This window comes from Podarcis tiliguerta (assembly GCF_965153285.1).
Source record: "Podarcis tiliguerta genome assembly, chromosome: 2".
Taxonomy (NCBI): Eukaryota; Metazoa; Chordata; class Lepidosauria; order Squamata; family Lacertidae; genus Podarcis; species Podarcis tiliguerta.
Genome location: NC_139535.1, coordinates 118,328,761 through 118,356,334, shown reverse-complemented (window position 1 = coordinate 118,356,334; position 27,574 = coordinate 118,328,761). Strand labels below are relative to the sequence as shown.

Here is a 27,574-nt window from a genome sequence, read left to right as displayed (position 1 = left end):
AGCTCCACCTCCAGGTCCAGCTTGACCCGGGGGTGGAGAGAGGAGAGTGGGCAGCAAGTGGGCTGCGTGGCGCCACGCGAGGATGCTGCCAAGGCAACTTTCTCCGGGTCAGGCGTGAGCAGAGGGCGCAGGGGGCTCCATCCGCGCCCCGCCCCGGGCAGCAGGAGCAGAAGGGATTCCAGGGCCGCCCTCAAAGCCTGCCTGCCTTCCTGTTAGAAGAACTAGATGGCGAGCCTTCAGGAGCGGGGGGGGGGGGGGGGTTAAAAATCCCTCCTTTCTGCTGCTCCAGAAATCGGGGAGGGGGACCTGCCGGCCGCCTGTTATTACTTCCTTGCTCCCCATTTGAGAGTATGGGGCGCGGTTCCCGCCTCGGGGCTCTTTTCTGGAGCGTGGGCGTGGGGGGCTCTTTCGCCAACTTCCCTGCAGCGCCAGGAGGGGCGGCGAGGCCGCGCGTGGGCGCGCTCCTTTCTGCCAGCCCCGCGAGCAAAGCGCGTCGCGCGCCACTGGCCGCGTGGGAGGCAGGATGTGCGTCAGTCCCGCGCGGGGGAGGCCGACACGTGGAAGCGAGTCCGACCGCGGCGCTGGTGGGGAGGGAGGCGAGGGCGGGAGCCGGTCCTTCAGGGAGGCGAAAAACAGGATTTATCGGCTTCCTTTTTAAAAGCCCTCAACTTACCTGTCGCTGGCGAGAGCGGCCCATCGGAGGCGATAGAATGGGAAAGCCAGACCCCCCCCCCAATGGCGAATGGTTGAGTTTAGAGTTTGTTTGTTTTTCTAATTGCGCTGGAATTGGAGAATTCCTCTCCCTAATATGATTGCCCTACTGTATCGCGATTGGAAGGCGCAGACTGAGAAACGTCGGGCCGATGGAAGGCTGATTGTAGCTTACAACAACCCTGGACTGTCAGCCGAACGAGGACGCTTTTTACCATCACTGCCTTGCTCAGTTAGACATTGAACCTCGATTTAATGTTCTCTTAAGTTAAAGCTGAGTTTCTGCCATCTCATTTAATTATGGGACTCTTCAGTTTACCACAACATTTTCCAACCTCCATGTTCGCTGATCATCTACAAGTTGAAAGAAAGAATAACCGGGGAGCTAAAATTATTTCAGGACAGTACTTTTAGAAATGCAGAAACTGCTAAGTGTTACTTACTCAATGATATTAAAAAGAAAGAGCCCCCCCCCCGGGTTATTGTGCTCCTGCTGCCTGTGCTCGTGCACACACCTGCCTTGGGGGGTGGGGGGAGGTGCTAGTCATTACAACCCCAACCTGTATTCCACCCACAGCAAAGTGCATCCCACACCACTAAAGGGCGCTTTCTCTGCTGCTGCTGCTTTTCAGACAGAAACAGTGGCAACAGCAGGCAGTCCTTTAGGTGCTTCTGTAGTTGCAAGTCAAACCCCGTGGAATAAATACAGCCAGCAAGGGGCAGTTGCCAGAGTGATGGCCTTGGACCTGGAAGACTAGGGTTCAAATCCCTACTCCACTCTCAAGCTGGATCTAGACATGTCAAAGAAGCGATTCGGTTAAACTCCTTGTAAGCTCATGCAGGGAAACCTGATAGGAAAAGATGGGACTCCACAGCACCAACTGGTGTCAGTGTTATATTGTATATGCAGCACATATAAAATGCTTTTTCTTTACCAATCTAGACTGTGGTCTCTCTCAGCCTAACTTACTTCACAGGGTTGTTGTGAGTATAAAATGGAGAATGGGAGAACCACATATGCCATCTTGTGATCCTTGGAGGAAAGGGGGGATATAAACCTACAAATAAATAAGCAGCTACCTTCCAGAGTCTTGTTTCCACCCAGAACACGGCCAGCTGCAAAGCTTTGGTACTTGGCTGAGTCATAATGATGCCACTTAGGTTGTTGAACTGGCACTGTTGCACACCACCCCAGTCTCTGAGCAGTGTAAGACTCCAGGGGCTCCAGGCACATTTGCCCAGGGCCTGTGTTTCCTTTTGGAAATGAGGCACAACAGAGTCTGTGGTGTCTTTATGACATATGGTTTATATAATAGACATATTCTACAACCTGAGCCTACAATGGAGGGGCTCACAGCATTCAGACACCAAGAGGGTCCTGCTTCTCCCACAGCTGCAGCCCTGGATTCAGGCAGACATCAGCCATGGCTCTGGCCCTCTCTCTAGCTTGCTGCGTTTTACTGACTGCTGCCTTTACCAGACTGAAACCGTCTACTCCTATCTTCCATCATGGCCAATGTTGAAAACCCAATCCTAAACACTACTCTTCTTCAAACTCTGACCTTGGTCTTTCTAACTAACTCAGAGCTGGAGGAGGGTCTCTTCTCCTTGGCTTACTTAAAGGTCCATTACTTTCCCTTGGTTCTTGGTTAATGGCTCATCTCCCAGGTGATTACCTCATGAGGAAACTGGTGTGGCTCATATTTTACTGCAAACTGAATCCAGGAATTCATTGTCCAGCACTCAGTTTAATAACAAGCATTAAATTCTAAATCTTACTGGGTCCAGGAATTTAGGGGAGTCTGGAACCCCTTGAACTCATATTGGTATGTTAACTCAAATGCAGGTCCTCCACTGTCCTTGGGACGTGTGCATAGAATTGCAACCCAAATCCTGTTTTTTTTCCATACCTGCTTGTATGAATACAACTTGCAGTTCTGACCTGCAGCCTAGCTCTGTAGCATTATTCACAACTGGTTAAAGAAATGAAGCTGGTGTTAGTTCAGCCCTGGTGGCAGATGGGGATTCAGAGCCCCTGCAGAGGTTGTGGGACTCAAGGATGGGATAGCTTGTGGGCCAGCTTGAGGAGCATTAGCACTTTGAATCTGCCCCCACCTGGGTAGATGCTGTCACCATGCCTGTGGGAGGTTGCACAGTAGGAACCATATGTTACTGCTCAGGTCTCTCTGAATAGAAACCTTTTCTCAGCAGCTAAAGCTGGTCAGGATCATCCGGCCTCCACAGAGGCAGCTCCCTGCCTACGCCTTCCTTTGCATGCAGGGAATAGCTCTGACTTCCCGGGGCCTCTCTTGCTTAGAAGCTGGGAGGTTTCTCTGCGCCTGGACACTGCTGAAGGAAGGCAGAAGGGGAGGGGCTGCCAACATGCAGTGAAAGGGTGGCACAAAAAGTTGCTGAACTTCCGTTGCTACAAAACCCACAATGGACATTTCCTGTGCTGCAAAGAAGATGCAAAAATAAACCCACAATCAATTCCCAGCTGCATGGGGAAAAGATAAATTTAGCTTTGGAGGGAGGTGGGAGTCAGAGCTGAGAGGCCAAAGCATGAGGGAGCTTATAGCTGGGGTGGCAGAATAGGGGAGGGGTGGCACAGCATTGGCCTTGCATGCAGGAGGTCCTCAGTCAAGGTCCAGGTAAGGCTGGGAAAGACCCCTGTCTAAAATCCTGGAGAGCCACTGCTAGTCAACTTGCTGAGTTAGATGGACCAACAAACATATTGCGCAGAAGACAGCTTCCTCTGTTCCTATAATACTGTTGGTGGCGTATTTTATTCTGGTCATCCTTTAGATGCAACTTTTGGGTCTTCAAGTTGTTTCTCTCCTTTTGATTCTTGGGGTCATCTCTATTGCCAAGTTCTCCCCAGAACCTCTGCACATGCTCACCCAATTCAACTGAGCTATATTTACACAAATGCACATTCTTTTCATGCCATGTGGAACAGGCTGAGATGTTGAAGTGAAAGGGCAGGATTTGGCAACTGGCCAATCCCACCCACATATGGCTACACTTTAGGTACAGCATTCCTCTTTTTGGTGTGAGTACATCTGCAGTGTAAAGATGCAGTCTGCAGGAATGGGGGCTATAAAAGTGGCATTTATGCACTAAACGCATGTGGATATACAACCCATCCCTCTATGTTCTGTGGACATTTCCTCTCATTTACTGAACCCAATACATTGACTACTCATAAGTGTTGCAACATTATAGCCCCTTTTACTACAGCCCCTCCATCCTAGCCCACAAGCCTCCAGCATTTCCCCATGGGTTTTCAAGTCTGCAATATCTGAAACTCTCCTTACCTGTAGTGAAGATGCTTGCTTTGCTCATTTAATTTTAATTTAGTATTTGAAACCCACTTTGCCCTGTGCAATGAAGCCCTAAGTAGGTCCAAGTGTACAAGATCAAAAACGATTCAGGTACTTTTTCTATTGGATTGGATTTGCTACAAGCTGAGTAGCAAGTTTCAGAATGGCTCAGAAAGAAAACTCACCAGAGTGATTGCTGAAATTCTGCACCTTGCAACTGGAGAATGCATATGTGCTATTCTATAGGGCAAAATATGATATTTTGAAGTGTACATCTTTACAAGACTCTGACGCTAGTCATCTGTCAATCCATGGAATCTCCAGGTAAAATGAAAGGCTTCAGTCAAAGACTCTTAAAGAGCTGTTGCCAGTCAGATTAGATAACACTGTACTAGATGGACAAAAAGCCTATTCCTAATGGGCTAGCTATCCAATGTCTAATAGTAACTAGATGTTAGTTATTAGATTCTGGTATCAAAGTCTCCACTGCAAATTTTCAGTGGAGTCATCCCCACTCTCCCAGTGTAATTCTTTGGTCACGATCAGGTCATTTTAAAAATAATAAAAAACTTTTAAGGCATTCAAATTTGCTTTTAAAAGGCAATCCAAAAAAATTTGGAATGAAAGAATAATCCATTAAACTTGTTTCCAGTAGAGTGGAAATCTGAATATATTCAACTATGGGCATAGTGGGGGTGTTTGTTGGGGGGGCAGGACTTTGTTAGGGGGCAGAAACGACTGATTGGTCAGTTAGTTAAGTATTTCTATTGTTTTACTTGATGGGGGGGGGGCAGATGCCCTCCCTTGCCCATGTATTCAACTACAATGACACCACCACGGGGAGGTATTTTTAAACAAGAGGAGCATGTATCTCAACGCTATTCCCATTTCAGTTACCAAACCCTGGCTCTGGCCACTAAAATATCTGTAACATCATTCAGCAGGATTTTGACAACTAATAATTTTATAATACATCTCTAAACTCCCCCCCCCGCCCCCCGCCTCGGCACCCTTCAGTTAACCTTGGAAGCTTGTTCCCCATGGTTTACACGGTCACAGGCACACTTCACCACGGACGTCCAGTTCACACAATAGCGGGCAGCGCGCCCACCTCACTTACACGCGGGACCATGCACGTCACCCGCACTTCCAAACACAACATCGCACACGTGAAACCCAAGCACTCACGCAAACGCAAAGCCGTGCACACCTGGCACGAAGGGCGGGCGGGTGCGGGATATTGAGCACGCACCTCCACCCACGAAACCCCGACCAGGCGCTTCTCCCTTTCTCTTTTGCCAGGTACTCCGAAGTCCTGCACACCAATTTCTCCCAGGCGGGGCGTAACCCACAACGCCCAGAAAAGGGAGCCGGGGCCAAGCTGCCTCGTCGCCGCCCCCAGCCAGCGCGGCGGCGGCGCCGAATCCTAACCCGGGCCTCGGGAGGCGCGCGGAGGAGGCCGGGGACAGCCATGCGGCCAAGCAGCAGCGGCGGCAGCCCGGCGCGCTCGGCCCCTGCCCGGCCCGCGCGTGGGCCGAGCGGAGGGGCGCGCGCACCGCGAGGAGGCGGCGTTTTCCTTCGCCGCTGCCGCTTTTCTGGTCCGAGGCAAGAGCCGCCTGCCGCCCCCGACGCCTCCCACGCGCGGCAGCAGCAGCAGCAGCTCCGAGCCGCCGCGGTGGCTCCATTGTAAATCCGGCGGCGTGGGAGGCGATTCCGCGCCAGAGGCTCCGCGCCGAGGCGAGGAGGAGGAGGCGGAGGAGGCGGGAGAAGGGGGAAGGGGCCGAGGCGCGGCCAGGGACCGGCGCGGAGAGCCACCTCGGCGGACAGGCGCCACCCGACGCCCGGCGCGCACTCGCCTCTCGCCCAGAAGAGGAGGAAGGCGCCGCCGCCAGCGAGGCTCGCAGGCCCGGGGTCCATGCCCCACCACCCCGCCCCGCGGGACGCCTGCGAAGGAAGCCGGCAGCCCCTCGAGGTCGCGGCCAGGACGGAGCGTGCGCCGAAGTAAGCGGGGAGCGGGCGCGCGGGGGGGGGGGAGAAGGGTCGTCTCCCTCCGGTCTCGCCTCTGCCCCAAACTCCGCTCCCGCGTCTAGGCAGGGAATTGCCCGCTTAGGAGGCCGGGGGGGGGGGCGTAGATCGAAGGGTTCGGGGCCGCGGCGGAGAGAGGAGAGCTGCTGGGACTCCAGGCTTTCGCGAAGGCGCACCTCCGGACACGAGCCCCTCGGGCTCCCAAGTGGGAGATGCGCGGCCCGGCGCTTCTTCCGTGGATTCTGCACACGCTCAGAGACGCTTCTGCCTGTCATTTTTCTGCCCCTGTTCGCGGGCTAATATTGCCCTTTCGGGTCCATCAGAAAGGATCTTCCCCAGCACCCCCGCCTCAAATCCCTTATCTCAAATTATGCCCAGGGGTATTTTTAGGTTGTGTTGTAGCATCCTGAATGCACCTAACCAGGGTTTGGACTGTGAGTATCTGGGGAGGGGCAGGCAGGGCGAATCGTGGAGCTAAATGTCTTTGGGAGATGGGGAAAGTGTCTCCGAGGCGCTTCAAAAGGACTTGGAAGCCTTCCTGGTCAGCTGGAGACAGCAGAACGTCCCCATAAACTCCCAGTCCGAAATCCTCCTTCCCGAAGAGTATTGGCAGGAAGCATGATGTGGGAGGAGGGCAAGGAAGTTTTGAGCTAGCCGTGCCTCCCCCCCCCCCCGCCTGCAAGCTTCATTACCCAGCTCCCTTACAACCCCCTCCCCCCAATCACTCACATTTCCACATTCCAGACACGCATAAACACATATGGGGAGGGGGGAGTATGGTAGTTTACAGAACTATCCTAAGTGCCCCAATGCCTTTCATTTTGACCAAGGCGGGGCAAGGAGTGGGTGTCTGCGGAGTGTGGGTGGGTGTGTTTTAGGGGAGACAAAGAGCATGTGTTTTTGTGTGGCTTCTTCCTAGTTTGCAGAGAAGATTCAAGTAATGTGAGTTTGTTTGAAATGTCCTTGGCTTTAGTGCAGACAGAAGGTCCCATTTCAGCTATTGGTGGTGCATCAGTGGTGGTGGGGGTGGGGAGAGCTATAGTTGCGTTTTGTACCTTCCTTTTGAGTAATTCAGGGCAGGGACAGAGGACTCTCCCTGCATGCCATGGTCTGAGCGCAAAGTGGGTAAAGGGGTAAGGTAGATGCACTTTGCTGCCTGGGGTGAAGGACAAGACAACACCCCCACCACCCATTTCCCATTCCATGCCAATTTTGAACAGGCTCGTAGCTGAGCCTTCCACACCAGGCTTTTCCCCTGCGACTAAGGGGGCCGCGGCCGCATGACACCACCATGCTGTGCATGCATGAGCTTGGAGGGTGGCCCCTTAATTGAAAAGCCTTGGCTCCCATGGCCCGCATAGATGGCGCACGTGTTCCACACTGTGCAATGGGACAGCATTCTTCACCGCTCCTGAGGGCAACAGACATAGGGCAGGCCGTATGGCACACCTAGCATTGCCACCCAGTGTTTCAGCTGCAACTCCCCGCTCACCAGCACCTGCTCCCTGAGGCATGTGCCCTCAAGCTTGTCTGGCCCTCAAGCTAAAGACTGTCTACACGGACTAGTCGTGGTTCTCTGGAGTTTTAGGCAGGGGGTGTGCCCAGCCCCACCTGGAGATGCCAGGAATTGAACCTGGGACATTCTGCACACCCAGCAGTTGCTCTACCAGTGAGCTGCGACGCTTCTCCAGTTTCAGCGTGCATTTCGTGTAGATCTCACTGAATAGGCTCAATGACAGAGGAAAAAGTGACGTGGGGGGCGAGCTCTTTGCTTTGATGGGAAGATGGCTGTGGGTTATGGTTGGAGGTTGTTGTGTAGGATGTGGGTACGCAAGATGACACTCACTTATTCCAGGCAAATTCATCCAGAGAAAATGCCACCCTCTGGCCTCGGGCTCACAATCACTAATGATGATCCGAATCACAGTCGCAATGTTTTACAGGGTGGCAAGGAGGTGGGAGGTAAACCTCTGGAGTGGGTGGGAGGGGGGGGTCTCTTCCACCCCCTTTATAGAATCACAGAATTGTAGAGTTCGAAGGGATCCCGAGGGTCATCCAGTCCAATCCTCTGCGATGCAGGAATCTCAGCTAAAGTATCCCTGACAGATGCCCAGCAACCTCTTCTTTAAAACCTCCAAGGATGGAGAGTCCACCAATCCTGAGGGAGTCTGCTAACAGCACTTAGCATCACAAAGTTCTTCCTGATGTTTAGTCGGAATCTCCTTTCTTGAAACTTGAATCGATTGGTTCGGGTCCTACCCTCCAGAGAAAGAGAAAACAAGCTTGCTCCCTCTTGCATGTGACAACCCTTAAGATATCTGAAGATGGCTTTCCTATCTCCTCTCAGTCTCCTCTTATCCGGGCTAAGCATACCCAACTCCCCCAACCGTTCCTCAAAAGGCTTGGTTTCCAGGCCTTTGATCATCTCGGTCACCCTCCTCTGTGCAAGTTCCTTGCTTAGGACCAGTTCACATAGATAAGTGGTGCTTGTTTCCTCTGCACAATCGTCTTCTGTGGTATGTTAACCACATGGAGAGACTTCAGTGTGAGTTAATAGCTTACATGGGGACAGTCTAATCAAGGGAAAAGCAGCAGCTGCCTCTGTGTTAGCAGAGTACATAACCATTCACTTGCAGAAAACAAGCACCCCCCTTTCAGGGGCGAATCAGGCCTCGAACCAAACGAATTGTGGGTACAGGTTAAATAATCCATGTTGGTAGAGCATAAGGCCTTTGGTAGAGCATAAGACCCTCTCAGGGTCGTAGGTTTGAGCCCCAGGTTGGGCAAAAGATTTCTGCAGTCCAAAGGGGTTGGACTAGATGACCCTCTGGGTCCCTTCCAATTCTACAGTTTTATGATTCTATAATTCCAAACCTGGTTGTGGGGTAATAAGCCCCAGCACATGCTCTCCATTTGTCCACCAATCCCATGCCTGCCTTCTCTCCCCCTGCTTTGATCAACCATGGGGGCAAGACAAGAGGGTGTGGCTTCATCTCCCTGTTTCACCCACCCTTTCTGCCGGCTCACCGCGCACTCTGTCCCTGCTGCAGGCCTCTGGCTATGGCCCTGTCCCTGCCTCGTACCCTGGGCGAACTCCAGCTGTATCGTGTTCTGCAGAGAGCCAACCTCCTCTCCTACTATGAGACCTTCATCCAGCAGGGCGGCGACGATGTGCAGCAGCTGTGTGAGGCAGGCGAGGAGGAGTTCCTGGAGATCATGGCCCTGGTTGGCATGGCAACCAAACCGCTCCATGTCCGGCGCCTGCAGAAGGCCTTGCGGGAGTGGGCCACCAACCCAGGGCTCTTCAACCAGCCGGTGCCTTCCATACCTGTCAGCAGCATCCCTCTGTTCAAGATCTCTGAGTCTGGGGGCCGCAAGTCCCTGACCAACGGGCACACCAGCCCCGGAGAGACCCTCAGCAAAGCCAGCGCTACCTCCCCCGCCAAGAGCCCCTCGGATCCAAGAGAGAAGCTGTCCCCCTTGCCGGCAATTCAGTGGGGCAATCCAGAATCGGAAGAGGAAGGGGGGGCCTCCTCGCCCAGCGAGCACCCCTCGTCCGCAGAGCACCTGGATCCAGAGCTGGCCCAGGCGGTGTCGGAGGGTGTGGACCGACTGCTGCGCAGCTGCCCCCGTGGCGGCGAGACCGAGCTGAGGACCCTCATGAAGCTGAACAAGAAACTGGCCAAAGCAGTGGGGCACATCTTCCGGATGGACAGCGGGGACCCTCGCAAAGAGGAAGAGATCCGGCGCCACAGCGCCATTTATGGACGAGGCGAGACCCGGCGAAGCGAGGGCAAGCAGCTCACGCTTCATGAGGTGAGCCAAGGAGGCTGGCTGGGGAGGCAGGATTGCTCACCATCAGGGGACTCCTCCAGGCCCAAGCAGAGCTGGCTCAGACCCAGAGTTTGCAGTGGAGCAGCCCCATGCGGGGCACATGGGGATAACACTTTGTGGCAAGGGGAGTGCATGTCTGCTAGTTCGTATTGTTTTGTTTTTAAGATGGGGTTTGGGTGCTCCAACTCTAAAGGGAGCTAAATTAGCTTAGAGCCAGGCTTCCTTTTCCCTGAACGAAAGGAGCTTTGATCCGGCAGGCACTGCCAGTGGTGGAAGGGTTGTGGGAAGGACTTTCTCCCAGTCCCCTGCAGCTTTCAGGGTAGGTTTTCAGGGGGCTGAAATTGCTTCTTTCACCTTTCCACCCACTGGAAATATTGCATGAACAGAGTTCTGCCTGGTGATCTGTATATCACAGGCATTTTTTATTCAAGAAACAGGTAATAAAATATTAATTCTGGATTGTTACAGAAGAAGGGAGTTAGACTTGCTGTTGTTCTTTGTCTCACCCCTTCACCCCTCCAGCGCCCCTCCAGTCTTCCCCACAGCATTGTTACAATGGGGAGCTCTCCTTTAAAAGAGACCTCAAACTGGCAAGCGAATGTGTGGAGTGTGTGCCTGGCACTCCTCACCAATGTTGCCCAGTGGTAAGCCATGCGCTGCTCTCCAGATGCCAGTGATTGTCTGCTCTTTGCTCATGAGTTCCCCAAGAACCACAGGGGGAGACAACATGGTGCTCTGTAGGTGTTTTTGTACTCCAGGTCCCACCCTCCGTGCTCATGGGCCAGGCTGGGTGGGGTCGATGGGAGCTGGAGTCCAGCATTGTCCAACGTTGCCTCCCCTTGCTGTACCTCAAAAGCCCTCAAAAGACTCAGCATCCTCATCGCTTCCCCAGAGACTCACTCTGCCCTCTCCCTCCTCCCAGCTCACCATCAACGAAGCTGCTGCCCAGTTCTGCCTGCGGGACAATTCCCTGCTGCTGCGAAGGGTGGAGCTCTTCTCACTCTCACGCCAGGTGGCCCGGGAGAGCAGCTACCTGTCCTCACTTAAGGGATCCAGGTGAGAACCAAACCCTCTCGTTCTTGCTAGTGGTAGAGCCTTGGGGGGTTACCTGAAAGTGAGGCTGTGGCCTCCTGCTGTGATGCTACTGTGGGTCAGGGGCGCCAGCTCCTGGGGACTGAGCCCTTCTCCTCCCCCCGTCCCAGAAGGCAGAGGCGAACTGCAGAGCAGTGCGCAGCGCAGCTCCAGTGGCAGCTCTTCCTCCTCATCCTCCTGCTGTGAAGCAGCTTTCTGCTGGTGGCAGCGCCAAGAGGAGGCGGACCAGGAGCCGCCAGCCACTGAAGTGACGTTGCCCCCCCCCCATTGCCCTCGCAAGCTGGCGCCTCTGCTGTGAGGCGGGGTGGGGAGATGGTTCAGCAAGCAGCATAAAGATTCTCTGCCTGGTAGGGTGGAGAGCCTTTGCTTCTATTTGAACCCTCCCCAGCTGTCCTTCCAGATTGCCAAGAAAAAGTTAAAAGTAAATACAGCCAAAACTCTTGTTTATCTGGAAACACAGATTTCTGATCTAGAAGCCCTGTCCCCTAATTCCTGATAGGTGAGGATGCTTTGCCATTGCTCAGTGACAGAAGAATGTTTCTAATTATTATTTTTCCTGATATTTTTGTGTCCCAACATCACAGAGACCTGGACTGAGCTTTGCTGGGTCCTGGGACAAAGTGAGTTCTGCCGAGGGATGTCCACCTGTCCTGTTTATCTCACACACTGGCAGGGCCTTTTCTGCAGTGACACCCCAGTTTTGAAATACCCTGACTAGTGGTGTCAACATTAGAATATTTTCAGTGCCAGATTAAGACTTCCTTGTTTGCCCAGATAGAGCAGTGCCTAGTGGGTGGCGCAGGTGGGGCTCCAATGCTCTCCCAACTTCCTGAAACCTTAACCCGTTCCCCTCTTGGCGGGTGGTAGTGATTGAGTATTGGGAAGTCAGTAGAGCAACACAGCCCCACCCGTGCCTCCACACTGCCCAGATATTTTAGATATTTTACAAGGTCTATATTTGTATATTATCTGCTTTTTGCCTGTTAGTTTGTTGTTTTATGGTGGATTATGCTTTGCTTCAGTTGTATTTTGCTGTTGTTGTTAGTTTTATATACTGCCTCGGGACCTGTTTGGATGAAGGGCAGAAACTTTAAAAATGAATAGCTGCTTCCCCACTGCTCCAAATAGTAGTTTGGGCACCCAGTAAATGGGCTTGGCACTCTTTGGCAACTGGAGCTGCCCCAGCTGTGACTGTGCAGTACATGCCCATTGTGGCACCCTTTCTGCTTATGGCCCTTGCTGCTGCTCTCTCTCATGGAATGGCCTGGTTCAAATGTAAGAGGAATCCATTGTTTGGCACTGAAGGTCAGGGCTGTGCATGAGCCTCTGGTTTGCAAGCCCTCCCTCCACACCCCTCTCCTCCTTCTGTGCATGCGCGAAGAGATCAAAAGCTTCCGCGTTCACTTTTGAACTAACCACAGTTCGCAGTTATGTCCAAACTTGAGGACCCGTGGTTTGTTCTAATTGTGGCAAGTTATCAAACCAGAGCATCAAACTACAGATCACAGATTCCCAATGTAACAGAGAACTGTGGTTAGTTCAAAAGGGAAAGGGGAGGGCACAAATCCAACACCCACCGCAACACGTTCTCGTGGTTTCCCATTACAGTGGAATCAATGTGGCAGTTAATGGGCAAAAAGAGTTTATCTGTGTGATATTGTAGGTGCCCAGGGTCTCACCTAAACAGGCCCCCCTCAGCTGCTGTGCCTGCAGCGTCCCAGGCTGCAGAATCCTGTATGCGCTAAACTGGCATGTTAAGGTGAGGGGCTCAGTTTAAATGTAGGAATGCATGTTTAAATCATTCTTGACACCTTTTTGACTTCTTCAGTGCCCAGGCCAGGGGCAAAATCCTGGCCCGTTACCTAGCAGGGTGTTCTGACTCCATGGTGTCTTTTGTCCTCAGGCTGCATCTGGATGAGAGCAGTTCTGGGCAAGCCAAGCGCTTCAAGCAGGAGGTAAGCTGCAGAGCCAGCCCAGTTGCGCCTGCATGAGATTGCAAAGATAATGAATGGGAAGCCCTATGGGTCCCCAGAGAAACCGCTACATAAATGGTGGTGGTGATTCATGTGTTCACACACATAGAAACTGGCAGGTATATGGTACGATGGACCAGGGGAAAGCACTCGCTTTGCATGCAGGAGATCCCCAGCTGAATCGCCAGCACAGAGGTCTCTTGCCAGTCAGAGGAGAGACAGTGCTCAGCTAGATCAGGGGTCAGCAAACCTTTTTTGGAGTAGGCCGGTTCATTGTCCCCCAGAGCTTGTGGCGGGTTGGACCTTGCGTGCAGGTGCACACACGTCAAAGGGAGCTTCTCTCCCCCAGCCCCTCCCCTCCCCCTGCTTACCTATGCTGCTGCCATGGGCACTGCGCTCTCCCAACTGTGGCTCCTGTGCTTGCCGAAAGAGCTGGCTGGCTCCGGAGAGGCGCTGCCCAAAATGGCGCTCAGCCATCTCAGCCCAGCCCCCTTCCTGCACTACAAAAGTGTGAGTCATTTTGGACTCACAGCTGTTCACAGAAGCACAGGTCAATTCTGTGTCCAGGGCAGCACTCTACCAGCTCCATCTGGTATGCAGGCTGAGACCCTAGCTGCCCGCAGTCTGTCTCGCCAGTGGTGCATGCTCTAGTTATCTCCCGCATGGACTACTGCAATGTGCTCTGTGTGGGGCTACCTTTGAAGGTGACTCAGAAACTATAACTAATACAGAATATGGCAGCTAGACTGGTAACTGGGAGTGGCCGCCGAGACCATATAAAACCAGCCCTAAAGGATCTTCACTGACTCCCAGTATGTTTCCGAGCACAATTCAAAATGTTGGTGCTGACCTTTAAAGCCCTAAACAGCCTCGGCCATGAATACCTGAAGGAGTGTCTCCACCCCCATTGCTCAGCCTGGACACTGAGGTCCTCCTCTGAGGGTCTTCTGCTCACTGCAAGAAGCAAAGTTACAGGGAACCAGGCAGAGGGCCATCTAGGTAGTGGCACCCTCCCTGTGGAACGCCCTCCCAGCAGATGTCAAACAGATAAACAGTTATGTGATTTTAAAAAGACACCTGAAGGTGTCTTTAGGGAAGGAAACTTTAGGGAAGTTTTTAGTTTTTAGTGTGTGATGTTGTATTGTACTTTTACAATTTTTTCTTGGGAGCTGCCCAGAGTGGCTGGGGCAACCCAGTCAGATGGGTGGCATGTAAGTAAGTAAGTAAATTATTATTAGTAGTATTAGTAGTAGTAGTAGTAGTAGTAGTAGTTTAGAGTTCATTTCATCAGATCTCTGAAATATTATCCTCAGTTGTAACATAAGCTGCAGCTGCAGGTATACATGTGGGGGTAGAATCATAAGCAGTGGGGATTAGAGGATAATTAAATGCAAAAAGTACTGGTCATAGTGGCAATTCAATTAAAGCTGGAGCCTCTGCCGAAATAAGCTTCCTGGCTCTGACTGACTTTTCCTTAGCAAGCTAGAGAGCATCCACCCGCCTTTAAACCTCCCATCCTGGGCCTGCCTTCCAACACCCCTTCCCCAATCTGATTCAGGGCTCTGGACATCCGCACAGCAAGCAGCAGAGGGTGGCTTCCATGGACTGCAGCGCTAGGAAGGGGACACACAGGAGACAGTGGAGACACTGTGACTGCCGTATCTCTTGCAGCATCAGGAGATTAGGGGCCAAACTAAACGGGTCATTAAATATGTACAGGGGCCTAATGTGCATTTTTATCTTTCAATAGCAGCTGCGGTGTGGGGGGTGGGGGGGCGGTTAACCCTTTCCATGCATGAGGAAATATCTCTTCCCGTGAAGCCATTAGTCTCATGTGGGACGATTCCATCATGTCAACTTTTGGTTGAGCATTAATTTCCTTCCCCAGACACCACAGTCCCATTTCTGCTTGAGCATGGGGTATAGCTGATATTTGCAGATAAAACACATTGAACAGTTGCATGCATTTCATGTCACTTTTAAGTGAATGGTCTCCAGCATTGAGAAACTTAGTGGGGGATGTGTTTACAGTGGAGGCAAAATCTTTCGCCAAAAGACTATACGCCCAGCTTTAATGCCTGCCTCCCTTGTCCTTCCAGCAGGTTGCTGAGCACAGCCGTCCTGAACTTCCCTTGGTCTGCGAACCCTTCCTTCCTCAGTACCGGTCCAGCGTAGAGGAAGACACAGCCAGCTTGTCAGGGGAAAGCTTAGATGGACACCCACAGGGTGAGTGGACTGAGCTCCAATTAAATGTTCCAGCTGCATGGAGTAGTAAAAAGGTGCCTCAAGACTGTTTTGAGGGGAGGGTGCAGGTAAGTTTAGGTTTGCACTATTTTGTCTTTTATTATTTTTATTTAGAGCATCCGTTCCTTCCTTTTAGCCAAAAAGGCTCCAAGAGTGGATTTGTTGTTTAGTCGTGTCCGACTCTTTGTGACCCCCTGGACCAGAGCACGCCAGGCACTCCTGTCTTCCACTGCCTCCCACAGTTTGGTCAAACTCATGTTTGTAGCTTCGAGAACACTGTCCAACCATCTCGTCCTCTGTCATCCTCTTCGCCTTGTGCCCTCATCTTTCCCAACATCAGGGTCTTTTCCAAGGAGTCTTCTCTTCTCATGAGGTGGCCAAAGTATTGGAGCCTCAGCTTCAGGATCTGTCCTTCCAGTGAGCACTCAGGGCTGATTTCCTTCAGAATGGAGAGGTTGGATCTTCTTGCAGTCCATGGGACTCTCCAGAGTCTCCTCCAGCACCAGAATTCAAAAGCATCCATTCTTCGGCGATCAGCCTTCTTTATGGTCCAGCTCTCACTTCCATACATCACTACTGGGAAAACCAGAGCTTTCACTATACGGACCTTTGTTGGCAAGGTGATGTCTCTGCTTTTTAAGATGCTGTCTAGGTTTGCCATCGCCTTTGTCCCAAGGAGCAGGCGTCTTTTAATTTCATGACTGCTGTCATCATCTGCAGTGATCATGGAGCCCAAGAAAGTAAAATCTCTCACTGCCTCCATTTCTTCACCTTCTATTTGCCAGGAGGTGATGGGATTACATGCAGTTAATTCAAATACATGCAGTTAATACATGCAGTTAATTCAAACAAAGTAGTACCTGCCTGCAGACCAACGATCTAAAAACCACAACACATAAAGAAATGGGCAAAGAGGGAAGAGGAAAAAAGCAAATTCAGGCACCAATTCCCAAATAGTAGCTCATATGATGATCAGCTGTCAGGGAAACAGCTCAGGGGCAGGAGGTCTGAAGGATTAGAGTCCAGAAATAGCTGAAATCCAGAAAAAATAGTCTGTTGTCCTAGTGCAGCAAATCCACTTTTTAAAAAAGTATCAGACTTTTTGAGGCTTGGAAAGTGACAGGTAAATGTATTGAAAAATGTGGGATGAACAAATGACGTAACAGGAGGACATATAAAACACCATGCCAGCAAATCAGGAAGAACGCAGGACGAATGTTCATTGTCATATAATAACCCCACAAACAAATCAGAATGCTCAATAGAAACTGGATATAATCTAACCTCCACGTAAGTTTGGGTGAGCAAATTGGGATGAATGCTGAATAAACAGGCCCCCTGGATCTCATGCCCTTTGGCCATGGGGCCAGAAGAAGTCTCCTAGACTTACAGGCAGGCTCAAATACCCTTCCTTTGTGTTGGAGCTCTGATTCTTTTGCCCTTTGTTTGTTTGCTCTTTCTAAACTTGGAACATGTGTTGACTTGTACATAATTTGGAATCGTATTCTGTGGCCCACAGACTTTGCACAACAGCACTAAGTTCTGTCTGATTTTGACTTCATCCTGAATGCTTTCTGCATTTTGCCACCTCAGATTCTTCATGTGCACAGACCTTTCCCTCGCCAAACAATACAGATATTTTGAGCTTTGATTTTTTTTTTTTTGAAACCCTCGAGTATCAAAACCTTCTCTTTTAGGCATATTTGTGTTTCCCAAAAGCCATCACAGTGTCCTAACTGCCGTTTTCCAGAGGGGCTGTGGATTTTGGGCAGAAAATTCTCAGTACCCTGACAAAACCAGCAGCCCCAGGGCGTTTATTAGAGGGATATGCAGCAGTATGTTGACTTTAAAATCAGCTTTTCATTTCTGTTGAAGAAACCTCCTGTGTTTCCTTCTCAGAACTATGACAACCTTCTCTTTGAAATGCAAACCATGTCATGTACATCCCTAATACTTAATTCACTCACTTTATATTCCATCTTTCTGCACAGAGCAGCCAAGACTTGCTTGGCAACTCTCAGAAGATTCCAAGAGATTAGAAAGGGATCCCATAGCTCAGAGACAGAGCGCCCGATCTCCCTGCAGAAGGTCCCAGGGGCAGCTGTCTTGCAGGACAGCCTTCTCAAATCTGCTGCTCCAGATGTTGTTGGGCTCACAGCTGCCATCATCTCTGGCCACTGGCAATGCTGACTGGGGCTGATGGGAGTCAGAGTCCAGCAGCATCTGTAGAAGGCTGAGTTCAAATAACCTTGTCTAGCAGGACACGTGCCTGAGATCCTGGAAAGGCACTGCCTGTCAGAGTAGACTTGCCCCCCACCTGGCGGTTTTGACTGCGACTCCTTCACCCTGAACCATTGTTGTGTTGCCTAAGGCTGATGGGAGTTGTAGCCCTAAACATCTGGAGAGCCAGAGGATGGGTAACACTAGAATGGACACTGCTGGGCTTTGCAGATCTGACTCAAGGCAGCTTCACTTGTTCAGAGACACAGCCAGAGAAAATAAAGACAAACACATTAAGATCAAAGGCTTTCTAACCTTTGGTCCTCCACATAGTGCTGGATTATACCTCCAGACCCGGCTGGCTGCGTCTGATGGGAGATGGGGTCCGACAGCATCTTTCAGTACAAGTTACCCCTTCCTGTTTTGCACTTTTCAATTGCCACTTCTGATTTGGCATTCCAGCAACTCCTCCTGTAATTCTGATAAGAGCACAGCAAAGCTTTGCAAGTCTCAGCAGGGAGGTGCCCCCGGGTGCCATCGTTCTGAGGTGCCAAACTGACGTCATTGATGGGATCAGGTTCGTTGGGGCAAGGCCTCATGCTGGCAGGGAGCTGAACGGCAGCCGAGTTCCCATGAACACAGAGGTCTTAAAGGCATGTGATGTGCTCCTGTTCTCCTCAGCAGCTCCCACCATAATAGGGAACCTGCCTGGTCGCATCCCCAACTGATGTGAATGGGTTTCTGTTTTCTGAGTAGAGGATAATGTGTTCTCTGGACCATGGTGGTTCACCTGTGCCCTTCCAAATGTTACCACAGTGCCCTTTTGTTGTTTCTCCTAGATAATGCTGTTTAGTTGTAGATTAATAGGTTTTATGTGACTAGATCAACTAATTACTATGAATAATTTAGGAAATACATGAAGTGCCAGTGGAAAACATGATTTAAATTATTCAAATCATCTGGGGCAATTCCCTCCCCCCCACCCCTTGATTTTAATTGATGTGCCCTGGTTGAATTGCATGCAAGAGTTTCATAATAATAGTACTATAATATTTATTATTTGTACCCCAATCATCTGACTGGATTGCCCCAGCCGCTCTGGACAGCTTCCAACATATATAAAAACATAATAAAACAATACACGTTAAAAGCTTCCCTATATAGGGAATTCTTTATCTGACAGGATTGAAAAAAGCTGGAAGGTGTGTTTCCCTTGTATTTTTGGTCCCACCAAACATAAATTGATCCAGGAAACAGTGCTGCCCGTTTCTACTCTAGGTATCTTCAACCTTTTTAGACTTAGGACCCACTTTTAACCCAAACATGCATTTGGGGACCCATTCCGTATGTTTGCATGGTGGTTAGCGTTCCTGTTGCGACCTACCTTGGATCAGGCTGCTCCCACCAGTTGAAGAACAGTGTTCTGCTCTGTATCTCACTTGCAGAATGTGTGTCCTTCGGAAGGGTGTGAAAGGAAGAACAGAATCCCTACTCAATCTGCCTCCCTCAGTGATTCTTTAAGAACCTATTCTAAGCTCCATTTCTTGACCATGTTAGAGCAGGATAGACAATGGGGAGTTGGCTTTTCTTTGTCTAGGTTACTCTTAGTTTCTAGCGTAGCTTTAGTTTGGAAGAGATTCTAAGTTCTGGAGTAGATTGGGTCATTCTGTTGACGCAATCCATTTTCGCACAAGTTCGCACTGTCCTCCCCATTGATTCTCACTCTTCCCCTCCCCCTTTTCTGCAGCAACAGGATCCTGTCCTCGGCTTACACCTCCCCCCAACGCTGCCCCTGACACACTTCTGAGCCTCCCGCCCCATGGACTATGGAGTCGTCATATCCTGCAGCAGACTTTGATGGATGAAGGGCTGCGTCTGGCCCGGCTGGTGTCGCACGAGCGGGTTGGACGGCTCAGCCCCTGCCTGCCAGGGAAGCCCCCAAGCCAAGGTAAGAGGCGTCCTCTCCCAGGACTTTATCGGGCAGCACAGGCCTGGGATAGCAAGAGAAGCCTTGCCCAGCAGTTTCGCTAAACTAATAAGTGGGCACCACAGCTAGGATAGCAATGGGCATCTAGAACCAGAATTGCAGAACTGGAAGGGACCCTGAGTGTCATCTGGTCCACCCCCTGCAATGCAGGAATCTCAACTAAGCATCCATGGCAGGCGGCCATTCAGTCTCTGCTAAAAAACCTACTTGGAAGGAGAGTCCACCACCTCCCGAGGGAGACTGTTCTATAGTCAAACAGCTCTTGCAGCCAGAAAGTTTTTCCTAATGCTTAGTCAGAAAGGACAAGGAGCCTTCTCAAACACTGCCTAGTTGGGCTTAGTCAGGAAAGACATCATTAAATCAAGAAAATGCAAATTACACGAATGTCTGGCAAGACTAACTTTGATGGCATCCAAAACGCAGTTTTGGGCACAGCAAAATCTCAATAGCCACATTGAGCTCAAGATCATCATGCTACCTTATATTGGTTATTACTATGTCGCAAGGAGATGGCAGGAATAAAAACAGCGTGTCATAGATTTTGTGCCTGCCAAATTCTTTTCCTTTCATTAATTAAGGGGGCTTCCAGGCTGACGCTGGTGGGATTCGGTCACATACTGGCAAATTCAGGTTGTGCAACTAAAGCCGATTTGGACCTCTTGCACAAAAGGTTGGATGTTTTGCGATAAGGAATGCGACAAGAAAATGCACTGCCAACTGTAGGATAATGATTGGGTGATGCGATGTTGTATAACCTCCTCAGAAACAAATCACAACGAATGCTTAAGAACAGGAATCTCTGGAAGCACCCTAAGAGTAAGCTTACATGAGCAAAATAATTTTTGTCAGCAAAGATCACCGTGTGGCGATCTTTCCTTGTGGTCACTGGAGAATGGCAGGGAAAACTGAGGGGATGGTGCTTCAGACCTCAGATGCTGAGGGTATAACCTTTGGAACCAACCAAAAAAATACACCGTGCCTGTGGGGATGTGCAACTGAGGGGAAGCCCACAGTTGTGGCAGGAGCTCCTTCCTGCTTGAAGTTAATAACAACAGAAAAAGAGGCCAAGGACAGGAAATTGCATATTTCTGCCTGACTTTCAATTTCTCATTTTAGAGTTTGGGGAAAATCTTTCTGAGCGGTGCCAGCCCCCAGCAGCACAGGCCGAAGCTAGAAGAAACAGCATCAAGGTGGAACCGGATACCAGCCGGCAATGAGCAGCAGGTGACTTGTGGCTCAGTCGCCAAGCAATAACATGCCAACCAGCTCTGAACATCAGACTCTGGCAGGGGAGAGGGGCGCAATTCTCCCCATCACCACAAGGAGGCGTGCTTGGTTTCCTCAACAGAGCAAGGCTACCATATTAGCACAGCACATTTTATTACTCCTGGTTCTCGTCACAAAATGGAGAACCTGCCTCTCCCCCTCCCTATTAACTATGTAAGATGTTGGGGGCCGTCCTCACTACAGGCGATAGCCATGAGCTCAGGGAGACCCAATCTGTGGCTGGCTTTGCCCTGTGAAAGGCTACTGGAAGGTCAGCCTCACCCACAGCCTTTCGCCCCTCATGAAGCCTGGAACTCTGGGGTACATAGCCATAAAAACACAAAACCCCACACCAATACACTTTGTGCCCTGGACAGAAAGCCGATTCGATTTCTCAGACACAAGCATTGATTATCTTTCTGCATCCAAATTTCTTATGATAACGCACTGACTTACACTTGCATCCCATACGTGTACATACAACACATTCTCTCCATTGCCCTCCTCTCTCTCTCTCTCTCTCTCTCTCACACACACACACACACACACTCTGCCTTGCATATGGACAAGTGGCAGACATGATATTCCTTACATTATTGTGTATCGGTTGTCACACTTTCAATGGTAGATTGCGTATACAATGCTCAAAATAGCTCCAGCATCATTACCTCCCTTGGTCTTGACCTTAATCTGGTGTTTATAGTCACCAATGGTACTGATTCACTGCTCAGTCGTGTTTTGGAATCCTGAGAGGTATTTGCTTCCATGCCTGCCTGAGGGAATCTGTCTGAGAATTTGACCAATTAAACAACATGGATCTATTTAGTGACTGCCATTACTTTTTGGGGCATGCTGGTGAAATTTACAGTTCCATCCTGTTCCAGCAGCAGATTTGTTTTTTAATTTCTTATTTTACTAAAATGGTGTAGTTGCAGGAATTAGAATTGATTTTTGAAAAAGGCTTACCACGCCCACCCCAATTTTATGTGACCTGCAGTAGCCCCCTAAAGGGAGAGGAAATACAAGGGGGTCTTCTCTCTGTTGGATCCAGAAGGAGCACCAGGCTCACTCCTTCACTGGGAGCAGCTTGTTTCTCCCAGCCAGGACCAAGAGGGGGTGTTGTACGATACGGGACGACTCAGGACCAGTGTTGCCTCTGGTACCTTCAAGGGGAACGTGGTGATCTGAATGCCCCTGGGATGCTGTGTGGATCTTCCATCTTGGAGCAGCTGCATGTAGGCAAGAAACTGGCGCACAATTGCATTTTTAAATTGGTATAACCCGCCCTGGGACCTTATGGCAAAGGCTGAGTAAGAAATTGAATAAATTATAATATTCTAGCAAAAGGCAGCCATAGAGAAACAGGTAAAGGCAGAAGGCCCAAAGTGCATACACTGAAAATGCCACCTATTTATTTGAGGTTCCCCCTTTGACAAGTGGTTTAATTTTCAGTTAGTTCTGGAAGTTCTGTAGTAGTTTACCACTGTCCCACTTGGAATCTTTCAATGGGAGATAGGACACATTTCTAGTAGAGCTCAACCACTTCCGGGGCAGAGGATTGGTTGTAGTGACCTTTAAGGAGGCCAGGAATGCATGAACTGTACTGCTGCCATAAGGAAAGATTGTTCAGCCTCAATCCTGCCTTGTGCTGTGGGTCAGATAAGCTAGAGCTAATCCCTCCTTTGGGCTTTCTTGAATGCAGCCCCATCTCCCTTCTCCATATGAATGGAGCAGAGGGGAAGGGCTGCAACAGGAAATGAGGAGGGAAGGGGGACGCCCCCCTAAGGTTCTGGGGTGGGGAATCTATCACATGTGGCATTCTGCTTAAGGAGACCTACTGAAATTAATGGGCCTAACTTAGACACGTTCATGGATTTCAGTGAGTCTGTAGTCTGGGGTAGCTTGAAGAAAAGGCAACACAGTCCGTTTCTGCAGTGCAAGGGAATATGGTGTTGCCAAGGGAAACGGATCCTCTGGATCTCCACCCGTTGCTGAGCTGCAATTCCTGTCACCCCTGGCCATTGTTCATACTGGCTGGGGCTGATGGGAGTTGTAATCCAACCACATCTGGAGGATCCCTGGCTCCTCGTGCCTGGCATAACCACTGCTTGTCAGGATGGAGAAAAAAGAACAGTGACTGCTCTGTATTTTGCTGACGATTTAAGCTAATTGTACTGTAGTGAGGTTTTGTTTGGACATACAGGTGCAAAACATGGATTGTTCAAGGAAGGCCATGAAATGCTGTTGAGGCAAACATTAGCAGCCACAGGCTCTTGCTTCCGGTTCCTCATCTTGTCCCATAGAGCCTTGGTGTCTTTTTAGAGAAAATTAGCACCCTTTCCTTTGTAATGTGTACAGTAGATTATTTATTTTGTTATTTTGAAATAAAGTCTTATTTTATGGCTTATTTTACCATCTATTTGCACCTCTTCACAGGCTGGGAGATTAAGGGGCACTGGCAAACTGGTGGGTGGAGCCCGAACAACAGAGAACAGAACGGGAAAGGGGGGGGGAGAGAGAGATCTCATTATTACGTGGAGTAGCAAAAGACACTTTCCCACACTTCCCCAGGAATGAGAAAGGACAGGGAATTTTCACCCCACCTGGGTCTCTCACAGCCCAAAGGTCATACCATCACTGCTTGGGAATGGGATAGTTCTGGAATATGCACTTGGTAGTGGATCTTGGTCCCACCCAACCAGGCGAAAGTAGAAGGTCTGATGGGGAGAAGTGGCATTTGTGGGTTTTTAATTCTGGGAGTCTTCTGCAGCAGAAAAACAGAACCCAGGATAGAAGAGCCTGTTGGAGTAATCCCACCTGCCCAGGTAGATAGAGGAAAGCTCCAGCAGTCCAATGGAGGATCCAAGTCTCTAGCTCCTGACAAAAATACCCTCTCTCTCCTGTCTGGGCTGCTGGTGGGGAAAGAAATCCACCCCATGTTTTGCAGAAGGAACCACTTCCATGGCAAGCAGGAAAGCATCCAGGGCTATATTGGCCCCTCCCCAAAGGACAGTGCCAAGCAGCAAGCAAACGTGAGCCTTAGCCCTGCTCCAAAGCAGTGGCAGTAGTGCAGTCCTAGCTCAGCAGTACAGCACCAGCTTTGGATACAAAAAGTCCCAGGTTCAGTCACTGGCATCTCCATGTAGGACTGGGAAAGCCCTTTGTCTGAGCTGCTGCCAGTCAGTGTAGGAAATGCTGAACTAAGGGTCTACCCTGGAGAAAGGCAGCTTCCTATGTGACTTCCCTGGAGAGGCATAATTGGCAAGAATCCCTTGACAGCACGTATCATTTCGCGGATCGGGCCCAGCACAGAATCAAAGCTGCCCTTGATTAAAGCAAGGAGAGGAGGGTCCTGGGAGAGGGGGCTTCCTGTGCCCCATAAGGATTTAGGGGGCATCAACCACCACTGCTCTGGGAGCATGTCCAGTCTTTGATTGCTGTGCGGTCCATAAAAGTCCCCACAAAGCATTAGATGTAAAGGCCATGAACAGATGCTGATCACCCCAGATTCTGATGATAGCGATTCATTTCTGACTCGGGATGTAGCAGATGGGCCAGCTCTTCGTCGGAAGGTGGGGAAATGTTCTCAGGCACCCTAGGGAGGGAAAAGAGAAGGTGGGAAAAAGCAGGATGCAGCCCTCTTGAAACATGTCCACACAGAGATGTAGCGGCAAAGCATCTCCTTCGGGCTCTGTCTCCAAGCCCCACCGTCTGTAGAGACACTTGGCTTCACTAGGTTCCAGGACTAAGCATGGCATCTACTCTGAATCGCATCAGCAGCCAAGTTAGGCCCATCAAAGCTACTCCTGCTCCTCTTGGACCTATTCCCACCTCTCCCTCCCACCCACATCCTGCTGAATTATCCCATACACTTGAATTTCCAACTCACACACTTGCAACCATCCCCCTCCCACAACCCTCCTAAAATTGCAGCATGCCTACATTATATATTTAAACTACTTTTCCACCTCCTTAACCTTTCAGAAGCTCCCAGCTAAGAAATGCTGCAAACTGCAGGACAATGAAAAGGCAAGTAACTGATAGTGCTGCAAGCTACTAATTCCTAGGATTCTTTGGCCCTCAGACTTGGTCACAGGAGGAGGCAGCACAACAGGAAAAGCTTATCAACTGCAGGCAGTGGAGAGAAGGAGCCTTGCCCTCCTCAACCTTTATCCTTGCCCATGACTCGCTACACTTACCTGATCAGATTTGGCAGCACTGGGAATGAAAGATCCCTAACGTAGGATGTGGCGTTCTCACTGTGCGAGCAGTCCAGTGGCATTTCCACATCATGAGGCATGGGGTAGGCATCCATTGAGCCAAGGGGTGAAGAACTTCCCAGGGAGTAAGGGCAGCCCATTAATTCACTATAGGAAGCAAAAGAAGAACTGAGTGGAAACATGTCCAACTTAAAAGAGGCATGGAGAAAGGAACAGAACGTGTGTGTGTGTGTGTGTGTGTGTGTGTGTGCGTGCACGCACAATTAGATTCCAACCCCCGTAAGCCTTAGCCAGCATGGCTAATAGTCAGGGATTATGGAAGCTATAGTACAACAACATCTGGGAGAGGCATCTAGTGGGTTAAAAGCCCTGTTCTAACTCTCCCACAAAGCAATAGCTTAAGCTAAAGTTGGCTGGCTGGCTAGTGGGGCTGATAATGATGTTCAGGGCTTTTGCTTTCTAAGCAGTATTGGATCTGATGTGTTTCTTGCTGGAAAACCAAAAGAAGCACTAGCCTAACTGGGCAAAACTCTTAGTAGCCTTAGTGCTAGGAAAATGCACACAGAAATATATTTATTTAATATATAGAATGTTCCCAACATCACTATATTATGCTGAGGAGCCAAAATGCATTCACTGAATGCGGCGAATTGTCTCTTGATGAATAGATGAGGTATTTAAACTGGGTTCCACATATGCTAATATTGTGCATGGTGCTGTTTCGTTTACTTTAATATTGTATGCATTAACTAGCAGCCTTGCAGTCAGCATTGCTTGGGAATTCTAAAAAACAAAGAAACACAGCATGGTTTTGAAACCAGTGGTTAAAATCAGTGTAAGCTTGAAAGGTCCAGCCCATTGTGATTCAAAATGGCATCCAATTGTAGATGAAAACTTAATCTCAGGGACCATCATTCAAAAGTTGGTTACAATACCTTCAGAGGTGTCCGAATGCACTGTTGCCAAGCAGCTTTCATATACATACACAAAACCTCACCAGCCCTGCATCTCCCTCCCCTTGCAGATTGCTCTCCCCAAAACGTCACCCCTCATTTGCCCCCCAACCCCACATCCTTTTCAGCTCATCCCCAAACCTCCTCCCATTCGTTTCTGCTCACCCAAACTGTCCTCTTCATTGCCCTCCTCTCTAGCAGTGGCACTGTGGGAAGGCTTGCCAAGCTCACCCTGCAGTGATCTGGCCTCCTATGTTGTATTGTGCCCACCTGCTTCCATTTGCCTCCAGTTACCTCCTCCTTGCTCCCTTGCTGGCCTCAGACACCTGCCAGCTTGGTCAAACAACACCGCCCCCCCCCCCCTTATAAAGCTCAGCCAAAGAGGAACAGGAAGGACAAGACAGGTCAGCTCCTTTAGCAACCATCCTGCTCTGCTGCTGCTGCTCTCCTCCTCCTCCTCAACCTCTTGACACTGCTGAGGCCAAACTCCAACAATGGTGTGAAGTGTGTAGCATCAGCAGAGCAGCAATTCCAACAGCTGCCTCAGCCTGTCCTGTTCCTCTGCAGCTTCCTGGGCTCATCTGCCTGCCTGGGCTGTGAGCCTGCTGTCCTGTCATCATGCTGCAGTTTGAGTGGCCACATGAGCTGCAACATGACAAAGGACCAGTGCAAATACAGTACAGACACACTACTCTGGATCTCTAGGTTTTGTCAGGTGGGAAGAGAACAGGGTTTTGGTGTGTTTGCCCCCTAGTGGGGCTCATTTGTAACATTCAATCTGACACTCATTCACACACACAAGGCAAAGGCGTCTGCAATCAGGGCATGATTCTTACGGCAGCAAGTTCGGACTTCCATATGTTGTACTGATAGAGGAAGAGATGCCCATGGGTTGCGCAATCATCAGATGAGGACTGTGGAAAGACAGAGCAAGGATATGTTAAACATATCCCAAAGGAACAGCAAATTGGAGATCCTATCCTATCCCAAACTCCGGAATGAACATGCAGAGCTGGGGTCATAGAATCACAGAGCTGTAAGGGACTGCGAGGGTAATTAAAAAAAGAAATCCCACCCTTATTAATTTATTTATTCATTGCATGTTTATCTGTCCCTTCCTCCAGAAATCTGGGACAGCATCAGTGGTGGTGCTTTTGCTCTCACCACCCTGTCAGGTAGATTAGGCGCAGAGAGGCTGACTGACCCAAGGTCACCCAGGACAGTTGCTCTACAACCTCAGATCCCCAGATGTTGTTGGTCTCCAACTCCCACCGTCCCCAGCCAACTTAGCCAACGGCTTAAAATCCTGGCAACTATAGTCCCCCCCCCCCCCGAGCTACAATTCCCAGTGCCCTGAACAAACTACAGTTCCAATGATTTTTTGTGTGTGTGTGTGGGAGTCATGTGCTTTAAATGTGCATCAAGTGTATGGTTGGAGTGAGGTGCACGCAGGTCCTCCCCACTCCTAAAGGATGATGGAAAGTTATTGAGAGATTAGATAATGGCAGGATTCATAGCAGAGGACTTACTCATAAGCAGAGCCAGTTGGGATTCCAGGATTCATGCTAAGGTTGCTTGTGGAGCCGCCTGGGGTGTGACTCAATGAACCAGCGAATGAGCAAGGTCTGGAATTCAACATAGTTTTGGTATCAACATACATTTATTTGCTTGCTTATTTATTTAATGTTATTTAAATAACATTTATTTATTTCCCGCCCTTTAGGAT

The 27,574-nt window shown here is 50.1% G+C and overlaps 2 protein-coding genes across 7 annotated transcripts in view; one reads left to right on the top strand and one right to left on the bottom strand.

Annotated features, from left to right (window-relative positions):
- Positions 1-5,593: 5,593 nt before the first annotated feature.
- On the top strand, positions 5,594-21,496 carry NAB2 (NGFI-A binding protein 2). Of its 3 annotated transcripts, none has more exons than XM_083428273.1 (7): positions 5,594-6,035; positions 9,110-9,875; positions 10,816-10,949; positions 12,889-12,940; positions 15,058-15,184; positions 19,170-19,370; positions 20,526-21,496. In XM_083428273.1, exons 1-7 carry the CDS (start codon positions 5,950-5,952, stop codon positions 20,624-20,626), a joined length of 1,467 nt encoding a protein of 488 aa, XP_083284399.1. In that variant the 5' UTR covers positions 5,594-5,949; the 3' UTR covers positions 20,627-21,496. The 3 variants fall into 3 exon arrangements, with proteins under 3 accessions (XP_083284399.1, XP_083284400.1, XP_083284401.1); XM_083428274.1 differs by having other exon boundaries at positions 5,890-6,035; positions 15,061-15,184; XM_083428275.1 differs by having other exon boundaries at positions 5,890-6,035; positions 19,176-19,370.
- Positions 21,497-22,065: 569 nt separating this feature from the next.
- The window catches only part of STAT6 (signal transducer and activator of transcription 6), a 56,964-nt gene continuing 51,455 nt past the window's right edge, over positions 22,066-27,574 (bottom strand). For all 4 annotated transcript variants that reach the window (XM_083428234.1, XM_083428233.1, XM_083428236.1 and 1 more), the window contains exons 18-21: positions 27,378-27,473; positions 26,685-26,762; positions 24,875-25,042; positions 22,066-24,270 (exon numbers count right to left, since the gene is read on the bottom strand). In XM_083428234.1, coding sequence (XP_083284360.1) covers positions 24,174-24,270; positions 24,875-25,042; positions 26,685-26,762; positions 27,378-27,473 — 439 coding nt within the window. In that variant the 3' untranslated portion in view covers positions 22,066-24,173. The remainder of the gene's footprint in view (positions 24,271-24,874; positions 25,043-26,684; positions 26,763-27,377; positions 27,474-27,574) is intronic.

Bases quoted from the DNA above. Each gene is read 5' to 3' on its own strand.
- NAB2 (XM_083428273.1), top strand. From the start codon at position 5,950: ATGCCCCACCACCCCGCCCCGCGGGACGCCTGCGAAGGAAGCCGGCAG. The intron at 9,876-10,815 runs GTGAGCCAAGGA...CCCTCCTCCCAG, and splicing joins AGCAGCTCACGCTTCATGAG to CTCACCATCAACGAAGCTGC. The intron at 15,185-19,169 runs GTGAGTGGACTG...CCTTTTCTGCAG, and splicing joins CTTAGATGGACACCCACAGG to CAACAGGATCCTGTCCTCGG.